General features: G+C 30.1%; 1 protein-coding gene across 2 annotated transcripts; it reads left to right on the forward strand.

The window, feature by feature from the left end:
* The first annotated feature begins 11,341 nt into the window (after positions 1-11,341).
* LOC109800725 (Sterile alpha motif (SAM) domain-containing protein) lies at positions 11,342-18,343 on the forward strand. Of its 2 annotated transcripts, XR_003804290.2 has the most exons (8): positions 11,342-11,870; positions 12,267-12,409; positions 12,583-12,620; positions 12,733-13,283; positions 15,656-15,751; positions 16,317-16,383; positions 16,663-16,725; positions 18,010-18,343. XR_003804290.2 is itself a non-coding variant. In XM_020361578.3 (7 exons), exons 1-7 carry the CDS (start codon positions 11,817-11,819, stop codon positions 18,064-18,066), a joined length of 1,002 nt encoding a protein of 333 aa, XP_020217167.1. In that variant the 5' UTR covers positions 11,344-11,816; the 3' UTR covers positions 18,067-18,343. The 2 variants fall into 2 exon arrangements, 1 of the variants encoding a protein (XP_020217167.1); XM_020361578.3 differs by lacking the exon at positions 16,317-16,383 and having other exon boundaries at positions 11,344-11,870.
* Positions 18,344-20,578: the final 2,235 nt, after the last annotated feature.

Below are 20,578 nucleotides of genomic sequence, written 5' to 3' on the forward strand. Positions count from 1 at the left end.
ACCTTGTATAAAGAGGAGATCCTAAGCCTTCTAACACAACAAAATTTCAACCAATTGGGCATCTAAAATTAGAACTAGTAAAAACATTGGACTCATAGTAAAATTTTTAAAAGTTAATAAAAAATATTAGGCCTAACTTTTTTTTTTTAGTCTTCTATTGGAGAAGTGTGTATATGATATGTCATAAATTGTTATTTTGAGGTTAATGGCTTTGATCTTGTTTTTTTAATAAATATATATTGTCTATTTTTTTAGAAATATTTTATTCTATATTTAGTTTTTTAAAAATTCATAATAATATTTTTTATAATAATTAAATAAATTAACTTATCAAAATAGAAAATAAAGTTAAATAGATGTAACATCTTTTAACTTTTTAAAATTTGGAGAATACCAATCGTGAAAATTTGATATACTTAAATTTCTCCTTTGTAATTTTTATAATCCTTCTATAATAATAAATAATAATTAAAATATTTGAATAAATTAACTTGTGTGTACACCTCTCTCATTTTATAATTTAGAATGTATGAATTGTGATCCATAAATTTTAAGATTTAACAAATATAAAAATTATCTATAAAAAATAAATTAAAAAGTTAACACACAAATATTTTCTATCAAAAAACTATGTAACTCTAGTTTTCTATTACACATGAAGATGCATAGGAACAAGACATCATTCCCGTTGAGCCAAAAAAAAATATTATCTTTCATTTTTTTATAACTAATAATAAATAATTTTAGTATTTGTTAAAATAAATTATTGAGTAAAATTTATTTGATTTCTATAGTTAATTTTATTAATTTGGGTGAGGTAAATATTTTAAAAATTATAAATAGTTTATTTAATCAATTAGAGTTAATCGTTTTTACAACGAAAGTTATAGATGTTAATATCTTCTTGATACGTAACTATCTTCCAAACTCAAAAATTTATTTTCATAGACTACTTTTTATTATATAATTTTTTTAGTGTTTTTCCTAAAGTAAAAGTTGGTGACGATTCCATTAACTTTTAATATATTTTTGCAATTTCATGACAACCTAAGTTGTTATAGATGGCAATTTCGTTGAAATTTTTTTGGAAGCTTTTTCAAAATTAATTAAGTAAATTATTTATAATTTTTTAATTTATTTATCTCACCCTTTATTTTTGTTTATTATGTTGTATATAACTTATTTCGTTAATGTATTATGCTTTACATTTTTGTAAATATGTTTTACATGTATTTGAACTATGGGATAAATGATTATTTGTTACGTATGCACTATTCATTTCACAAGTTTGGTAGATTATAAATTGTTTCCTTCGCAGACTTGACTTACTATAGAAAAGAGATTGAGTAGTAGTAACTTTCTAGATGTACATCTTGTTTAATTATCATGAAGTATTTAATTTTATCTTGACAATATTATCATTTCTAATAGTTTAACTACTATTGTGATTAATTTTTTGAGAAAGAATTTTTGGCTCTAAGAACCTATTTAAAAAGCAGCATATGAATAGAAATAAAATTATATATATATATATATATATATATATATATATATATATATATAGGTATGACACAGTAAAGTGAAGTGAATTCATTTCTTGATTAACTTCTTAACTTCAACGAGATTTTTCATAATCTAAATTTATAAATTAAGCAAGAAGACAATAATAAAAAAAAAGCTTATGCATAATTCAAGTAATTTAAGAAAATAAAACAATCAAGGTCTAACTATTTTTACATGTCCTTCTTATTTATTTAGAAAACAACATATAAATAATAATACAATAAAATAAAAAGATCTAATAATATATATAAAATAATATATATATATATATAAGTTAAATACATAATAAAGTAAAGTGGATTCAACTCTTAATTAACTTCTTAACTTCAACGAGATTTTTCATAATCTAAATATATAAATTAAGCAAGAAGACAATAAAGAAATAAAATAAAAACAAGTTTATACATCATTCAAGTAAAATAAGACAATGAAACAATCAAGGTCTAACTCTTTTTACATACCTTTCTTATGTTGTTGTTTCTTAAGAATTTTCTCTCTCTCTCTCTTTTTCTTTCTCTCTCGAATAGTATAACTTTATTTTTGAGACTAAAGTGAAAATAATGGTTAAATTATAAATAAATTTATTATAAATGCAAAATTTTAATGTTGTAATTATTTTATTTGAAATTTAAAATTATTAATCATATATAGAGAAAATTACAATTCTGACATTAGTTAGCAAAAGACATATAAATAAAAGAGACATTTAAATATACACCTATGCAACATGCATGTGATGTGATTTAATAATAAATTAATAATGAGTTTTATACCTCAATATAAATACGATGAGTAGTCATAAAAGAACGTTAATCAACAACTTTCTCTTCTTTTATATTTTGAATATTGCACAAATATAAAATTTCTATTCCTTAAAAACTTTTTTGTAATTGAGTCAAAAAAAAATTGAAATTATTGTTTATAATTGCTTTAATGACTTTTACTTACTCACTTAGTTTTAGTTTTGTTTCCTTTTGCATTATCATTGTAAATTTTTTAGTTCAATTTGAACATTTCTTTTAACCTTTTGTCAATTACATTTTGAATTTGTAATATCTCTATAATAACTCAATAAAAACAATATAAGAAAAATTATATTACCTTTCAAAAAAAAATTATATTAAAGCAAATTTTGTATACAAAATTTTATACAAAGTACGTAGAAATTTTATGGAATAAAGTATTCCATAAAAGAAGATTTGTCAATACTCAAATGATGAGGACATGAAGATAAGAATATTTTGAAGAAATAAAGAGAAATCACCCGGAAGAAATTAAAATCACTTTTCCTTCCCTATTATTAAATTTTTTTTCTCAAATATTCAATTTCAATCTCCTCAAACGCAACAACCTATACATGATTTTGTTACTCTTCCTTTATGCTCTTTGTAACGTCTCACCCTTTTTTGAATCAATTAGCACATGTATATGAGTGGTCGAACAGATATTCCCCTCATTATAACAAAATTTTACCTTGAGATAAAATTTACACACATTAGCCTAAAATAATGTTGTTTACTTTGAAACTAATCACATTCAAATATCATAAACTTAAAATGTTCATAATAATTCAAATCAAGTGTTTATTTTAAATTTTATATTTTCATATTTTCATCCTTTAAACTTAAAAGTAGGTGAAGTGACCACAATTACAAAGTTTTTTTTTTTTTTTGCAAACTTCAACAATAAACTTATAACAATTTATCATGTAAGTTGAAAATCTTCTAACAACAACATTAGGCCCTCTAAATAATCAATTAAGTTTTTCATTAACAAACACATCCTTAACACAATCTTCAAATCACTTGCAAAAAAAAAAATATATTGATCTTTTTTCTTATTTCCTTTTCTTGTTAAACCTTAATAATTATAACTAGAAAGAAAATTCTCATGTTCCCTAGACAAAACAAAATGTGATATTTTTTAGTGTTAAAATATCTCGTACAAAATACAAAAAAATGCACATATTGTCTTACTTTATATATGACCTAGTAAACTTGCAATTAAACAACACATAACAATGAGATTGTTCCCACATAAGATGTTGCAAATTTATCATTAATTACTCCATCCCTTATTGAACCATCTAATTTCCTTAAAAACTTGTTGATCTTTGTTAGAACATCATCATTCAAGTATCTTGAACAAAATGTCAAATATTCATATGTTATATATCCTTTTGTAATGAAACCCTCTAGATGACTTATATTATGCATACAAATTTTTAACTTACAAAGAAATCTATAAGAATAAAATGATATAATTTTGGATAATAAGAGAATTAGCTTTCAATTGGATACATCCAACAATAATGTCATCTACTTATAGTACAAGATGTTGAGTTGTTTAGTTATGTGTTATTTTTGAAAATTTCACCAGAGAATTTGTTATGAGGAGTTTGTTGTGTGGTATCCTCTACTAACCTTGATTTTATTCAGATTAAATATTTATGCATAAACTTAGTTATTTAGCTTGAATTATTTTTTTGTTACAATTAATATATATGCAGGATAGAGGGTGTCACATATACTTCATCATAAAATCCATCACTTGGTATCTCAACATAATTTTCCACACATCATTATAGATATAACAAATAGGTTACATCAATTTACACATCATTCATCAAGTTCTTCTATTAGTAAACAATATCAATCATTCCTCATGTCCCTCATCTAATAGGCAATTATTTATAAAATAAAACATCTTAGAAAGATAAAAGGTGTGGCACCTGACGAGATTTAAGCCACACTCGATGCGGAGTGACTAAAGTCTCTCTGCCAACCTCATGCTTGACATGCAATCACCAGCACTTGACGTGATGAGGTTTGGGACCTCTCTATCTTAGTCTCACTCGTCGTGGTTTGGGTCATATTCGATGTCACCATGCTCACAAAATCGACGTCAAATGGCATTGGGCTAGCACCTCATGTCCAGCACCGAGAGGTTTGGGACCTCATTGACAGGCCTATGTCCAGCATGGCCGCTAAACCTTTACATCGCATATTTGTGATTTGCACTTCCCTTCTCAATCTATTACATATACATATTCATTCAGAATTCCAAACATAATCCAATTGGTCAAACAATTAATTCAAACTCCACATGAATCATCTTAACATCTACTCATCAAGGTTCATCCCATTTAACTCCAAATTCTCAGTTCATCTATAAAAACCATAATTTTAAATTGTACGAATTCATCATTCAACTAGATAGAACAAAACACCAAATCAAATATGTCTTTAGATTATCAACAAGACTACAAAAGTATTCATACATATACCATATTGCAAACATATAATCTATAAGGCTTAGGAGTCACCCCTCTATCCTTATCCCTCATATACACATAGGAATCGATAATCCCCTCCTTCTAACTAGATTGACGAGTCTCGAGAAGTGATGTCCATTCAGTAGTTTTTATCGTCAATTTGTGCTTTCTCTCACAATCTCCTCTGATTCTTCTCTTGTGATTTTTTAGGGTTTTAAAATACCCGAAAAATGATTTAACCCCTCTTTTATTTTTCACTTTTGAATTCTTTGAGTCGCCCTTGAGTCTAGCATAATTGTTTTTGATGATTTATCCCTATCTATTTTAATTAATAAAATATTTTTTTTACTTCCAATTATTCTAATTCATTATTTATTTATTAAAAAAAACAAGATGTCACATACTTGAAAGTTGCATTCTTTATTAGAACACCAACATTATTCTTTTCTCAAAATAATGAAACATCAATGAGCAAAAAATGTCAACCATCATCTCTCATTGCTTATAACTTTTTATTTGGACACTACAACTAATTTCATAGCATTTACAATATCTTGATCACTTCTTTGTAATGCTTGAGATAATTCATGAGTAATCCTTAAAATATTTGTCATCTAGTGCAAGATGAAAATAAATTCACAAGATTGCATAAACTTCAGCAATGCACATACTTTAGCCTTTGCTCTAAACATACGTCATTTTCTTCAATTTTTTCAATTACATCAATCATAGAAGAGAATAAAGAAACTAGGCACGGTAATGTACCATAATGTGAGCTCCATCTAGTATCCCCTGTTTTCTTGATTGTAGTTTCTTGATTCAAGTCCCATCCACTAGAGATTTCTTCTTTTTTTTTCAATACTTATTTCACCTTTATAATTTGACTATCTCGAATAATAATTCTACACTTATATGATGATCCAACAACATTAGAAAAATTTAGAAACTAAATTCAAAACAATAATGCAATTTCACCATGTTTTTTTTGCCATTATAATAAGAGCTAATTGGAGTTTATGGGTAAAATAATGAATATAGAATGCAAAACAATCTCTTTCAATAAACTTTTGAGATCATTAAATTGCCCTTGCATATTACTTGCTTCATCATATTCTTGTCCTCATAACCTTGATAAGCTCAACCCATATTTTGCATATACTAACTCTAAAGCCAATTTTAATAATAAAGCATTAGTATTAAGAATATGAACAACTTATTTCGAGATTTGTCCTTTCTTATTCACATAACGTAAAATCACAGTCATTTGATTCTTAATTAAGATACCACGAGATTCATCAATCAAAATATCAAACAACTTATCTCCTAGATCACCAAGTACAACTTTAATGGTTTCACTAGCAATAACTTTAATAACATATTTTTGTATTGTAGGAGCTATTAACTTAAAATTTCCACAAGCGTTCTTCAAAACATCATGAATAGCTTCATTGTGACTAACAAGAAAATCTAAAAGTTCAAGAAAATTTCTCTTATTACTTGATGACATTGATTCATCATTATCACAAAAAGCTTGCCCTCAACACAATAAAAAAAATGCAATCAACTATAGTAGTTAAATAAATTATGCATTCCCGTTTAATTTGATCAGAATACTTACATATAACAATTTCAATATATTGCTTTTTTTTCATTAAAGCTTGACAATTTTCCATAATCGATTGTGAGAACTACTTGGACCTCCAACTTAAAATCTATCACCTTTTCCCAATATGAAATTTTCTGTTATAAATGCATCACTAATACCCTCATATTTTCCAACATGTGATTCATAAGATAGCAATATAAGTAATATCATTTTTACTATATTATAATTAATTGTCATGTTTTAAATAACAATCTGAATTAAATTTATAGAAAGTGTCCCCAAATTATCTTTAAGGAAAATTAATCTTTTTTGATTGACAAGGACTTTTTAGCATCCTCTAAACATCTTAGTCTTGTTTCCATCTTTTTCATGCTCTCTCTAAATACCAACTCCAATTAGGAGCCTAATCACATCTATTTAGATAAAAAATAATAATTACATATTGCATATATCAATTACACTTCAAAGTAAACAAATAAGCATATAACCAAAAATATTTATTATTAGGAGAATAATTTTTTTTTATTATCAACTAAATAATTTGAATTCCATTTGCCACCGGTAATTTTACGAACAGGAATAAATCAAAGTAGTTTTTAGGAACAACATCATTATCCAAAAATGCCACATTAATTGAAAGCTAAAAATTAATATTGTACTTATGATGTGATGTTCTAAAATGACCTCTATGAAAAAAACACTCCAAAAAATTTATTTGGTATACAACTCCTTCTCTTAAATCTTTTTGAAACTTGTATATCAAGATCTTTTTCACATATGCATGAATCCTATCTCCCTACAACACAATAAGTAAAAATAAAAAATTAAAAAAAAACGGAAACTAACGTCCATGACAAATATAAACAAACTCAGAATATAAAATATAAATAATCTTAGAAACCAAAACCGTTTTCATAGAAAAAAGGATTATTTCTCTTCCCAAATCAAAAATCAACCATAATTGAATAACCCTAACACTAATCTTCCAACTCTCCTTTTTGAGAGTCGATCTTAATATTGATATGGTTAGACTTGCTTAAAAGATTTACTACACACCTCTTTGTTAATAATTTTTTTTCTGCACATGTCTATGCTATATATAGGGATTTCACACATTAATAGGTATTTGAAATTTGAAATTTGAAATCTAAAAAATGTTTGTGAAAGAACCACGAAAGATCAAACATTTGTAGGTGAGAGAGATGTGTATTAAGTTGTTCCTTACCTATTTTTTTTTAATGTCTACAATGATTCAACAACTTTCATACTTTGTTACAAATTTTTTTTTTGCAATTTTTGTGCTCCTTGCAACCCTAACATGCCTCTATAACCTATTTCTACTTACACCTCCTCGATGAACCCAACTATCTTCCTGTCACTGGTTTTGTGTTAACAAATAATATGGGTTGGATACTCGTTTTTCAAAGTTTTCAAGAAAGTGTAACAAATAGGCTCCCTCTGAATTTTTTGGCTCGATGAAGAAAAAGTGAAAAGTGATGTTGTAGAAAAGGGAATCAGTTGAAGATTTAGGGTTTCGTCAAAATTGTTTCTATTTTGTTGACCATGAGCATTGAGACTCAAAGTCCAATTGGTGGACTTCAAAATTGGGCTTTTAACCCATTTATGCAAAAGAAGACCATGAACCATTTGCGTTTTGGGCCAAAATGTTCAAAAACCCATTTTTTGTTTGAAATTTCTATAAATAAATATATTACGATTTTTTATTTTTTATTTTTTTTGTGTTTCATTAGTTGTGTGATACCTGTCAAAACATTCTATTTATGCTCCCTTTAAGTGTTATTGTTTATGATACCAAACAACAACGCAAATGATGAAACAATATAATAACCTCATTATATAGATGATTTGTCTTCCTCAAATCGCCTAAATAAATGTCAAAGTTTTCATTATTTTTTTTCCAATAGAAAGTGCACATGGTGTATGGTGTAACTTATTGCAAAACCAAATAACAAATGAAATGGAAAATTGGAAATAGAAACTACAAAATGTGCAAGAGAAGTTTTTGTTTTACCACATTTTGACCTTTTTTACTTTTCAAAACATGGGCTTTGGGGCTTGGGCTAATGACCTCTTTTTACTTAAGTTAATATTATATATTATAAAAAAAAACACTTAAAAAAAGTTAACATGTTAGCTTTAACTTTTCTTTGCAAAATAAAAGTACTGGAGAATAATGGAGGCAATTTGTATTTAATATGGTTAATGGGGGCATTCTAATAATATAACTGAAGGTCAAAATGTTGGAGGGTCATTTGCCCCTACAATTGTATACGTTGATCCATTCTACCCATAGTAATCACTGGTTCCCTTCAAATATAACTGAGTTTTAGTAATTTAAATGTAAATTAGAACCAAAATGTACTAAATGTGAATATGGAATATGATTTTAGGAGCTCTCTGTCAGCAAATGCTTCACGTAGTAGTCCTCAATAGCAAATAATTCTAAATACAAAAGACCAAATTGAACTTATTTATAAACAAAAAATAAAATTGAATATATTAAAAATATCAAGGACCAAAACTATTTAAAAACATATAAGTATGGTGATTGCCATTTATGATGACAGTCGCCAATCATTTGTTACAAACGAAAATACATAAAAGGTAATACTCTCAATCTACATAAGTCATGTGGACTACTACAGTTATGATAACAAGCTAGTTTTTTTAAGTGCAACACCTTATCAATAATTGATCGCTTTTTCGTTTTAACTTGCATTTTTTTTTTATTGTTGTTGGTGAAGTAATGTGCATTCAACTACATAGGGGGTAAAAACTTTTACTTAGTGATGGATACAAAGAAAATTGAAAGTTAAAGTCTCGCAATACAACTGATAAACACACTCAAGCAATGCAAGATCCATTTTAAAAGGAAGAAACTGGATCATCTGACTCCGTTTATATTAATCCCTACAACATATTTAATTGAAGACTTTAAGAGATTTTCAGATTTCAAAAGGATAATAGGTAAGATTTTAAGAGATAAGATGTTCATACCAAGATTCCCAAGAGATAAGATGCTCAGACTAAGATTCTCAAGAGATAAGATGTCTAGACCAAATTATTCAAAATACTTTAAAGGACAAGATTTTTCTCTCGAAGATAAGTGTTTCAAAAATCTCTCTACCATGTTAAGAAGACAAGACATAAAGAAGATGTTTCTGCCATTTTCTTATCTATAGCTATAGACTAGGTTCCTTTGTAATAATGTTTGTACTATATTTCGTTTACTATCTATGCTCTTAATAATTTAAGGTTACCAATACTTTTATATGTAAATTAGACATGTATGATTTGCTATAAAAAGAACCCTTCGATGTATGTTATGACATCGAGTGTTTTAAGATAATAAAAAACTTTGTCTTCTATTTTACAATCTCCAACTCTTCTTACTACATTTCTCTTTCTCTTTGTAAGTTTTTCAGGTTCAGCTAAGCCACATGTTGATAGCGCTGTGAATGTTTGCTAAAAAAACCCAAGATATATGGGGTTTCTCTTATATTGTGAGATTGATGCACCAATTCAAGTAGAACAAAACATACTTTAATTAGCCATTATGTAATTAAACTCAAATAAAACCAGAAGGATTGACAATATAAGAGAAGACAGGAGACAACAATATTGTTAAGTGCGTGCAGCTTTTCCAATAATCATAATTTGATTTAATGTTATTCAAAACCCCCCAAACTCCAAAATAGAGCAATGATCGACACAACTGCGTAAACACCGAACAAAATGAAGAAACTCACCAATTTGTACATTCAATGGCTCTTGAAACAAAAATGAAGGAACTCACAATGAAGAAATCGAAAGCAAACTCTCGTTCAGTCTTCGAACCACCACCAAACTTCTTCTCCAACTTCACTAAAAAAATTATCCCATTTTCAATGCAGAAACTTGAATGACCCTTCATTCTTGTCTTCTCTAATTTTCTTTATGGTGTGTTTGGATGAGGAATTTATATAGGATAATTTATTTATTTGAAGAATTTCAAATTTTTTGAGGTGAAATACTTTGTTTGGATGAAGAATTTACAAAGAATTTGAAATTAAAGCATTTGTGAAATTTCTTAAAATAGTAGAATTTCAAATTCTCCCAAATCATATTTGTTTTTCTTATTTCACCTATATATTTTATTTTATCTCTTCATTTTTTTAATTATTAGATATTCAAAAATATTTTTAAAATTATTAAATATTATCTTATATTAATTTTTGAAATTATTAAATATTTAAAAATGGATTAATATTTATTTTTATAAAATTAATTTAAAAATCTCAACATATAAATATATTTTTTAAATCAATTTTACTATGATGGAATCAAATTATCATATTCAACTTAACAATTTAAAATTTAAGAAATTTGAATTGACTCATCCAAACAAAATATTTTAAAAATGATAGAAATTGAAATCAAAGTAATTCAAATATCAAGAATTTAAAATTTCTTAAATTTGTAAAATTCTTCATCCAAACACACTATTAGTTTCCGCCTCATCATTCGACTATTGAGTTTCAAATTTTCAAACTACTAAAAACGATGTTGTCCACTTTGCCACATAAGACATCAAAATAAATTATTTTGCAACATTAAATTTTTTTTTGAACACCTGACGTCACTATAATATCAATGAGCCAATTTAGTCTAATTTTTTTTTTCCTTCCTGGAGTATCCACCGTCAATAACAGTGATTAATCTTCTCGTTACGTTGGAGACACCTCAAAAGGTAGGATAGCTGGCCCCAAAATTTAACGCGACTAAATTCAATTTTTTAAAAAAATAAAGAATTAAATTTATAAAAAAAATTAAAATAAAGGTATAATTTAAAATATAATTTTTTCTATAATTATCTATTAGGCTTTTTTCTTTTTTGGTGGGGGTCTGGGTTCTTTCTCACACTGAACACGAGATCTTCCCGAAAAATCAAACCCACACTCGAGAGAAAACATATGAGCATTTATCAAGGGCGTAGCCCTAGCACAGCGGTCTTTTGATCAGACGGTCCCGGTTCGATCACGCAGCGATCATATTCCCTGCGCACGCCACCATTACCCCCTCGGTGCTCCACCGTTTCAACTTCAACGCTAAATCATCGCCTCTCTCTCTCTCTCTCTCTTCCACCACCAACCCCTTCTTCCTCTTTTCTCTAATTGGAAGCTGAATCACTCGAATCTCCAAACACCTCTTCCTCTTCTAACCGTCGTGGTCTTCTCTATCACTGCTTCGACTCGCGGCAATGTGATTAGGGTTAGGGTTAGGGTAACTCTTTGCGGCTGTTGATTGATCCTGTTGGTGTGTTCGTGTCGGAAGCTTTTGCTCAATTGATAATTTAGGGTTTCGGTTATCGACATGTCCGATCCTTCGAGGGCTCGCGTTACCATTACTCTTGGGCGTAGCGGTCAGGTAGTTTGCAATTTCGTCTAATTCGAAATCTGTATCGTTCTTGTTTCGCCCTGATTGTAGTTAATGCTCTCTATACATGGAGCTTCTTTGTGTGTGTTTTCGCTACTTCGATTTTGTTCACTATTTTTTGGATTTGACTTGTTTCTACTTGCTTCGTCAAATGGTTTTCTCGAAAGATATCAATGAATATGATGTTTACCTTTTTTCGAAGTTTTTTGTTTGTTTTCCGATAAGTTTGTTGATACAGAATGCTTTTGTTTGTTGTTGACATCTAGTTATACATTCGGCATGACTTTGTGCTTGTACCAAGTTTTTTTGTTGAATTTATTTATTTTGGAATAAAGGAATGCAGTTTAATTTTCAATTTCCCATCTTCTATTTAACACTTGAGTTTAGGTTGTGAAGAGGGATATATCTACTTTAGATTCTTCTTTCTCTTCTCTTCCGTCGACTGGTACTAAGCGGTCTGTGCGAGACAGAATTGGAAACAATGCGGATAGTTCTGCGTGGCATGGAAATGGATATGGCAGCAATAAACGGTATATCTGTGGTTCCTTTGCTATCTATGGTGTCAGACCTGCAGCATTATACACACGAGCCCTTGCACACACACCCATATGGCTGACAAGAGAAAGAGATTATGCTGCCTGATTTTTTTTATGATTTAATTTAAATTATCTTTCGTGAGTTTTCTTGTTTGTATTTTCTGCAGACCGCGAGATATAAGCATGCAAAATGGACTGGATGGAAGTAAGCTCCCTTAGCAGTGAATTTATCACCCTTGCATCATTATATAATTCTATGGCTTTTGTGTTTCTAATTTCGTTTCTTTTAATTTACTTATTTTGAAATATTGGAAAAGATGATCTCCGATTGAAGCTCATGCGAAAAAGTGCATCTAGGCAGGCTGACAGTAATGGCAGTAAGAGGCATATGGATCTCCGTGAAAAACTTTCAAAGGCAACTCATCCTCTGACTAACAGTTATAATTCAAAGCAGCATGTGCCAGAATCAAGGGAAACAAGTTTGTTGAGACCAATTCCCTCAGCTAGAAGTTCTGATGATTTAATGCGTATGGAATCCATGAGAAGTTCATACTCTCCTTGGACATTGGATCATATTAGGAGAAGATCACCGGATGGTTTTCCAAGTGCTTCCAGGGGGATTTCCCCCCAAAGGGATGTCCAAGACATACAGAGAAGGCCATTAAGCAGGACATATGACAGCGTTAGATCAGTTCCATATGTAGGTAGGGGTGTTCTTGAAACTTCAAGGCCTCCAGTAAGTACACCTCAATCTTTCATGTCCCGCTCCACAATGTCCACATTGCCTCCAGTAACTGCTAAGCCCGTAGCATCTCATCCCAGCCAACTTCCTCCATCAAGCAGTGTTGCACAAAGGTCTTCATATGTGGTGAGTATTACTTATCTTCTGACCTCTAGATGTCCTTTTTCTCAATCCTTCATGTTGTTGTTACTTGGAGAAACTTTTCCGATGGCCATCTGATGGATATATGAGTTGATACTTGATTCTGTAATATCCTTTTGGCTATACCACAAGTTTAATGGAAATTTAACTTATTGGCATGAGTGTTCCTATAGTCAGAAAGACAAATGAATACATAAATTGAAAGATGCTTTCAGCATTCAATTTTATAGCAACAGCAATAACAGACAAATTATAATTTTCTTTGGGAGATTTAATACAATTACAAATTCATGATATTCCACTTTGGAATATGTTTTTGGGGGCTTGATATTTATAAATTCTGGGTGCTTATTGGTTAATCAGATCCTATATTTCAATATGCATGTGTGAACCATGGAAACTGCTTATTGTGATAGTTTAGAAGCTCTCTTTTTGATGGTAATCCCAGTTTCTTATTAAAGACAAGTGCTTGAGTACCTGGTTTAGCTAGATTTGTGGATTTGGTGATGTTAGTTTACTTGATACAGTATGATAAATGTTGTATAATTTGCACTGTCAATAATCAGAAAAACTAGAGTTTTTCCTGTGTTTGACCTAGAGTATAGTTCTGCTATTGTGATGTGGTGGAGAACCTGGTATTGGGAACTTAACAATGCTTGGGTAGTAGCCAAAATTGTGGCTGATATGTTGGAGAGAACGCATTAGATATTTACCTAAACCTGTCGGTCCTTGAGCCGATCCTACGTTAGCCCCAAGACGTTGGTATCTAACTAGAAAAGTAAATGCTTGAGCTTGAGAAGCTTCTGGTCCAGTGGGCCCGTAAAATTCACTAGGATAAGCGGTATTATTAAACCAGACAAAGCAACAAGCAATAAAACCAAAAACAGATAAAGCACCTAAACTATAAGATAAGTAAGCTTCTCCAGACCATACTAGTATGGGTTCTATGCCAACTAGAAATAGAAGTCCATATTGTTCCTGTCATTTCTTAGATAAGACATTTTTTTAGTTTACATCTATGATTCCACATCGTATTCTCCTTCAGAACCATTTTATGATGAGAAATTCTTAATTGCCATCAACAACCTTTCTGTGTCGCACTTCCAGCCAGCTGCACATTTTCTGGCATTTTCCTGCTAAGGTCAGCCCTTCAGTGAACAGCCCCTGTTCTGACCTTCCTTCTTGGCCTCTGTGTGCACTGTGCAGGCCAGTTTCCTCGCTCTGCTGTCTTTCTGTCTTCCATCCCCCTGTTCACGTCCATTGTGTCCTTGTGTGATAATTAGCGTTGTTAGCTCAGGATTTTTTACAGAAGTATGAAATTTAAAATGTTGATGACTCTTATTTTTCACAAAGTTGTTAGTTATGCCTTAGACTAACAATACATACATATACATATAGTTTCTATTATATAACAATATATGTACTTATTTAATTATTTAATTTAATAATGTGTTATATTCTTTTTACTTGTTATTATATTAAATTCCAATTATATATATGTTGTATGAATATGATATGATTATGTATGATTATATATTTGTCACTATTAAGTAATATATAATTATGTATTTATGTTTCTACATTTTTAAAATCTTTTTAAATATTATATAGTACTTTTAAGTGTAGGAGTGAGGGGTTTATAAGGCTTTGGGCTCTCAAACGAGAACAACTAGCTTTAAAGGGAGGGTTCGACAAGTGTTTGGATGCTTATCAATTGGTATCAGGGTTGGTTTTCAGTGTCTTGGAAAAGCTACTATGGGAAGGGCTTACCAGAAAAGCTGAGTGAAATGTTGTAAAGTGAAGATGTCAGGACTTAGTCTTTTAGGGGAGGTTCTATGATAAGGACTTGGGTATTGTAGGGTGCCTAAATCCCATATTGGATAGTATGGGATGCTCGGTAGAGTACTTAAGTGGTATGATTTAAAATCCTTGATTTATGAAGGCATTTTATATTGATAATGTATGACCTAATACTGCCTTTTAAAACAGAAAAAAGAAAAAAGAAGAGAGGTTATACCAGAGAAACTCTCGTTTAACATAAATATAATATTTCATCAATAGACAATTGCATTGGATAATGGATACCTTATTATATAAAACAAAATTACTGTGTCTTTGATCTTATGCTTCTCTGGCTTTTGCTTATGGAAGAATGTGCTCTACTCTTTGTATGAAATGTGAAGAAATGCTAGCATCCTATCTGGACAATAAGGTTTTTAACTAATGATAGTTTTTGTAAATTGACTTTATAGTTTTTACTGGTCCCTTTGAATTGATCTTGGAAATTTGATGTGTTCAATTTTCTGAACAGATTATAAAGTTCTTCCTAATGTGTGGCTTTGATGGTTATCATGTAGGGTGATGAACAAGTACAACAATCAAACCAAAATGTGGATAGCCTGTTACATGCACTGGGACTTCAAAAATATGCCATTCTCTTCAAGGCTGAGGAAGTATGTTACTAGTTTGTTTGTGTAAATGAAATTACAATGGTTCATTTTTTTTCTCAAATTTAATTTACAATTTGTGTCATTTGTTTAATGAGATGTCAAAATCATTGACTAAGGGAACTTTTGATTGATTTTCCTCTGGGACAGTCTTAGGCAATAGTTTGCCATATGATTTAATTCTTCTCCATCAGGATAGTTTGGTTCATTTTTATGTTTATGCATGAATTCTTCTTAAGCTCTGTGTTCTGTTTCCATGGTGGGGAAAATGTTTCACAATATTACTAACTTGTAAAATGCTCTTTCATGTTTATCGTGACATGAATGACTGAGAATTATAGTTCTCTAAATTGGTTACATAGTGGTTTCAGATTAAATCTATTGTTTCCTTAATTAAAAATGTTATAGTTTTACATTATCTGCAGTGTTCTAGTGTTCATTGACAAATTTTGTTTATTTGGTGTGGTGTGTATTTTTTCATGGTTGTGTAAATTGGGTAGTAATGTTAACAGTTGAACCATTGATTAAAGAAAATATGACTTGTAAAGACTTCTTTTTTCTCTTCTCTCAGGTTGGCATTCAATCTCGCATGAGGGGGAATGTTTCAATGATTAAACATACCTGTTAAATAACAGGATGTGAGCTCAGTTTATTATCCTGCAGTGGTTAATAAGTTTTTAGCTTCAATTGGCATTTAGACAATTCTTTACTCTTACAACTTGTAATTGAACTGAATTTGTTGTGTTGAGGGCTGAAGTGATCATGTATTGTCTTATGGCTTTATTTATGTTAATACTGAAGAATAAATTAAAGGAATATGAACTATGATTTTGATAAATTGTACACTTAAGCTATGAATTAGATTATTTGTAATTTTGCACAGTTAAATTATCTTATACACTGATATGTTCATTTAGGTGGATATGACTGCATTGAAGCAGATGGGAGAAAATGACCTCAAAGAGCTTGGGATTCCTATGGTAATTATTTCTTTCTTTTCATATGTGGCACCGGCATATATATTCAGGTGTTGTTCACTAAGGCTTACTGTTGTGAATATTACACCAAATATATGGATTTAGGCATTGTTATTATTATTATTTTTTGGGTGAATAGTGTTATTGTTATTATGTATAATTCAGACAATGTAGCATAACTTCAGTTAGTGGAATTGTGTTGGAAGTTATCTTCATGTTAATATTAATATTGTTTGCCTTGTTTATGTATCCATATTCTTGGTACTAGAGGCCTTGTTTTATTCCATGCCTTTCTCTTTCATGCAATGGCTTCATCATCAATGTTCAAGTATTTGATCGTAAGCCATGTAAAACAAAGTATAATGCCTTAGATGCCAAATAACCCTTAAAAATCTAAATTTGGCTCTTCTAAATTGAGAGGTGTGCTTATTGGATAAAGTAAATTAGAAAACTAACTATTGAGATTATACAAGTGCAAGTATAACAAACTTGGAAATTGTTTAGATATTTTTTGTCAGTGGTTATAATAAAGTGTGGCTCCTTACTTACGAACAGTAAAATTAAAAAAAAAAAATCCTAGTCTTGAACCAACCATTACCCTCTTGATTGTATTTCATTTATAAGTTACTGTTGTGTATACTTTTATATAATATCACTATTGAATATATCCTCTTTCACTTGTTTATTAACTTATTGCTGTTTTGCTAGAAGACATGACTTTTCATCGTACTGGCAATTTAGTCATGGATATGCTTTCTATTTCTTGCATGGTTTGTGTCCTATCAAATTGCATTAAAAGTTTCACTTCCCAGACAAGGCTAAATATAAATGTCCTGTAAATTTTGCAATCTGAACCCCGTGAAAGTTGGTAGTCCAAGTATCATGCTTGTCTTTATTTCTTGTGCTTGTGAATTGTGATGTACCTCTAAAATTGCTCCTGTAGTTTCCTGTAACAAAGATGAACAAGATTAAGAGGAGTATATGTGTTCGGGTGGGGTGTTGGCAACACACTCGTCAGTGGTCTTTCTATTAATGGGTAAATTCGTGTAGGTCTCACTAAATAACCTGTGCCCACACTACTCAGTTAGATCAACACAAAATACTCAATATTGAAGTGTGTATAGGTGATATTAAAAATAATGTGTTGATAGCATTTATTGTCTGTGTCTACGCAACTTGTGTTCGTTTTAAAAGAACGTGTGTTTTCATGTTCATGTGCTGAGTAGTGAGTACACAATTTGATTATATGGTGTTATATCTGTCTAACAGAGGTTGCTTGGGTTGCAGGGTCCAAGGAAAAAAATTCTTCTCGCTCTCTTGCCCCGTACTAAACGTCAACAATGATTGATATGTATCGCTCAGGATGCTGAAACTGACACATTGTTGGATCACCAGTTTCTTTTTTTATTTCTTTTATAATTGGGGTGATGGTTGGTAATGCACAGATCTGAGAATTTCACAAATATAACATCCCTTCCCTCGTCCCTTGTGGGGTTCGAGCTGTCGCATTTTTGCACTCAGGAACAAATTCGGCGTTTGTTACAAATATTGACATGTAATATATGCGGTCCGTTCTTTCTCATTTTTTTTTATTGAAAGAAATAGTAAATTGAACCATTAATCTGGAGTGATCTATCGATCTGTAACATTGTCTAAAATTAACACAGGTTTGCCGCCTATGCGTTAAGCAAGGTTATTTGTGTCAGCAAAGTGTGTTGAATCATTTTTATTCACTCCCTCCTTTTTAACAATTTGTGTAGCAACCCCTGGAATGATGGTGCGAATGTAAAGCGACCCGAAGGAGTTTGACATTTGGCACTCCTTGATGCATCCCTTGTTTAAAATATGTTTTAATTTCAGTCCCAATTTTCCTTGGGGTTTGGGAAGAAGACTTTGTTGCTGTGAGGTTAATTGATAATTTATTGGTTCTTGAAGGAATGTTGGGCTGAGCGAATCTAAATGTTTGCTGGGAATCCGCATATGCTTTACTTTCTCCCAACATTTAAGACATCATCGCATGTCGGTAAGCACCCAATTCCTGGCCCCAGATTTTGAAAATGAATTTCATGAGTTAAAATCTCTTTAGGAAATGTAGGTGATGCGTTACCAAATTAGATTTTATGTGGTTTCTACTTTCTAGAATAATCACTGTACCCTTGTTTCTTAAGTGCGTCACGTGTTACGGCACTAAAAAAATTGTTTCGTCACTCTCCGTTGAAGTAAGATTTTATAATGTCATATTCTTAAATTCGTCGTTGAGAAATTCACGTTAGTCTGCTACCAAAAACAATAAAATAAAAAACACGTTAGTCATTTAAAATGAAGCAAAAAAAGCGTTACTATTTTTAAGAAATTGCAAGAGTAGGCCGTGTTAATCCTTAGGTATTAGATACATGGTCTTTAAAATAACTAGTATGACGAACATTTTTAATTTCTTAATAATCAAGATGGGGTTTCTAGCTGTTTGCGTAATCTGATATATATATATATGAGTTAATCATCTATACATCTATACACTATTAGTGTAAAAAAATTTATATTGACAACCAATCATGTATTTTAAATTATTTTATTTTATTTTATTTTTATTTGATTAAATAAGCAATGACTTGACACTATTAAAAAATATGATTGGTTATCGGTGTAAAAAAATTTACACTAACAGTGTATAGGTAATTAACTATATATATATATATATATATTATGTTCTGTTTATTGGCCACGTTGTCTACATTTTTTTCTTCTTTTTATTGGCGTTGAGCACTTGAACTGTCAATTTAGCATAATGCAATATCAAAAGTTATTTTGGTGCTTTTAGTATGTTCCTCTTTTCTTATTGTACATTTGCTTTTTATATTCCTAGTTTCCGAATTTGAATCAGTTTATTTTGATTTTGAAAAAATTTCAAAATCACTAAATGTTTTTTATACTTAGCTTGTTGACCACTTTCCATGATTATGTTAGCTGAGCTACCCAACGTTCTGATGTTGTGGTAGCAGAGCTAATGAAAATTAGTCCTTTTTTTTTTCTTCATTCGTGAGAACAAATAAATATTTCTTTTCCTTTTTATTTGGGTATTTTTATAATATTTTTTTTGTCTATTTAAAATTAAAGACAGCACCAATTATTGTTTTCTAAATATGTGTGCTCATGTTTACCTAGTATTTAGATATTTTACACATCTAAATGAGAAAGAAAAAAAAAATAACAGTTGAAGTTTTGCTAAGAAGTTAAAAATACCTTGTAGAAGAAAAAAAGCTAAAAATAATTTTAACATAACAAATAAGTTAATTATATTTTAAAAATTTATGTGCAATCTTTTAAATAAACAAATAAAAATGGAAGTAAAAGACAGCAGAATTACTTTTTTTAACTCTGATAATATTCCTTGAAGTCTTTGATAGTCAATGAGATGAGTGACCAGGTGAGCTTAGAGAGTTAGAGGCATTGTACTAAAACACAAAAACAAAAAAACAAAGGACCTCTACCTTGAGAAGGCGAGCGGTGTGTCAGTTTTAACAGTTAGTTAACTGTAACGAATAGTTTTTCCATACCTAACAACCTACATAGCCTCATTTCTGACAGTTTTTGACAATGTTACACTTTCCTTGGGATACTGCTTTTTAACCTAAACTAATCCATGCCAACAAGCCAAATCATAATTAAATTTTTTACTCTAATTCAGTGACCCATAAAAAAAGTAAAAAAGCTACAGGCCTATTTCTCCTAGCAATCGTTTGTTGTTCTTACGTGGCAAAAATAGAATGCTCGAATGCTATCATGTTGCTTGATTATTAAGTTGCTAAATGTAAAAGCAACTCCAAGATGCCCTTAATTATATGCTGCTTTTAGCCCT

This window comes from Cajanus cajan, chromosome 11, assembly GCF_000230855.2.
Source record: "Cajanus cajan strain Asha chromosome 11, NIPB_CcT2T_4, whole genome shotgun sequence".
In the NCBI taxonomy this organism is placed as follows: Eukaryota; Viridiplantae; Streptophyta; class Magnoliopsida; order Fabales; family Fabaceae; genus Cajanus; species Cajanus cajan.

Coding starts and splice junctions, on each gene's coding strand:
- LOC109800725 (XM_020361578.3), top strand. CDS start 11,817: ATGTCCGATCCTTCGAGGGCTCGCGTTACCATTACTCTTGGGCGTAGC. Junction 13,284..15,655: donor CACAAAGGTCTTCATATGTG/GTGAGTATTACT, acceptor GTTATCATGTAG/GGTGATGAACAAGTACAACA. Junction 15,752..16,662: donor TTCTCTTCAAGGCTGAGGAA/GTATGTTACTAG, acceptor ATGTTCATTTAG/GTGGATATGACTGCATTGAA.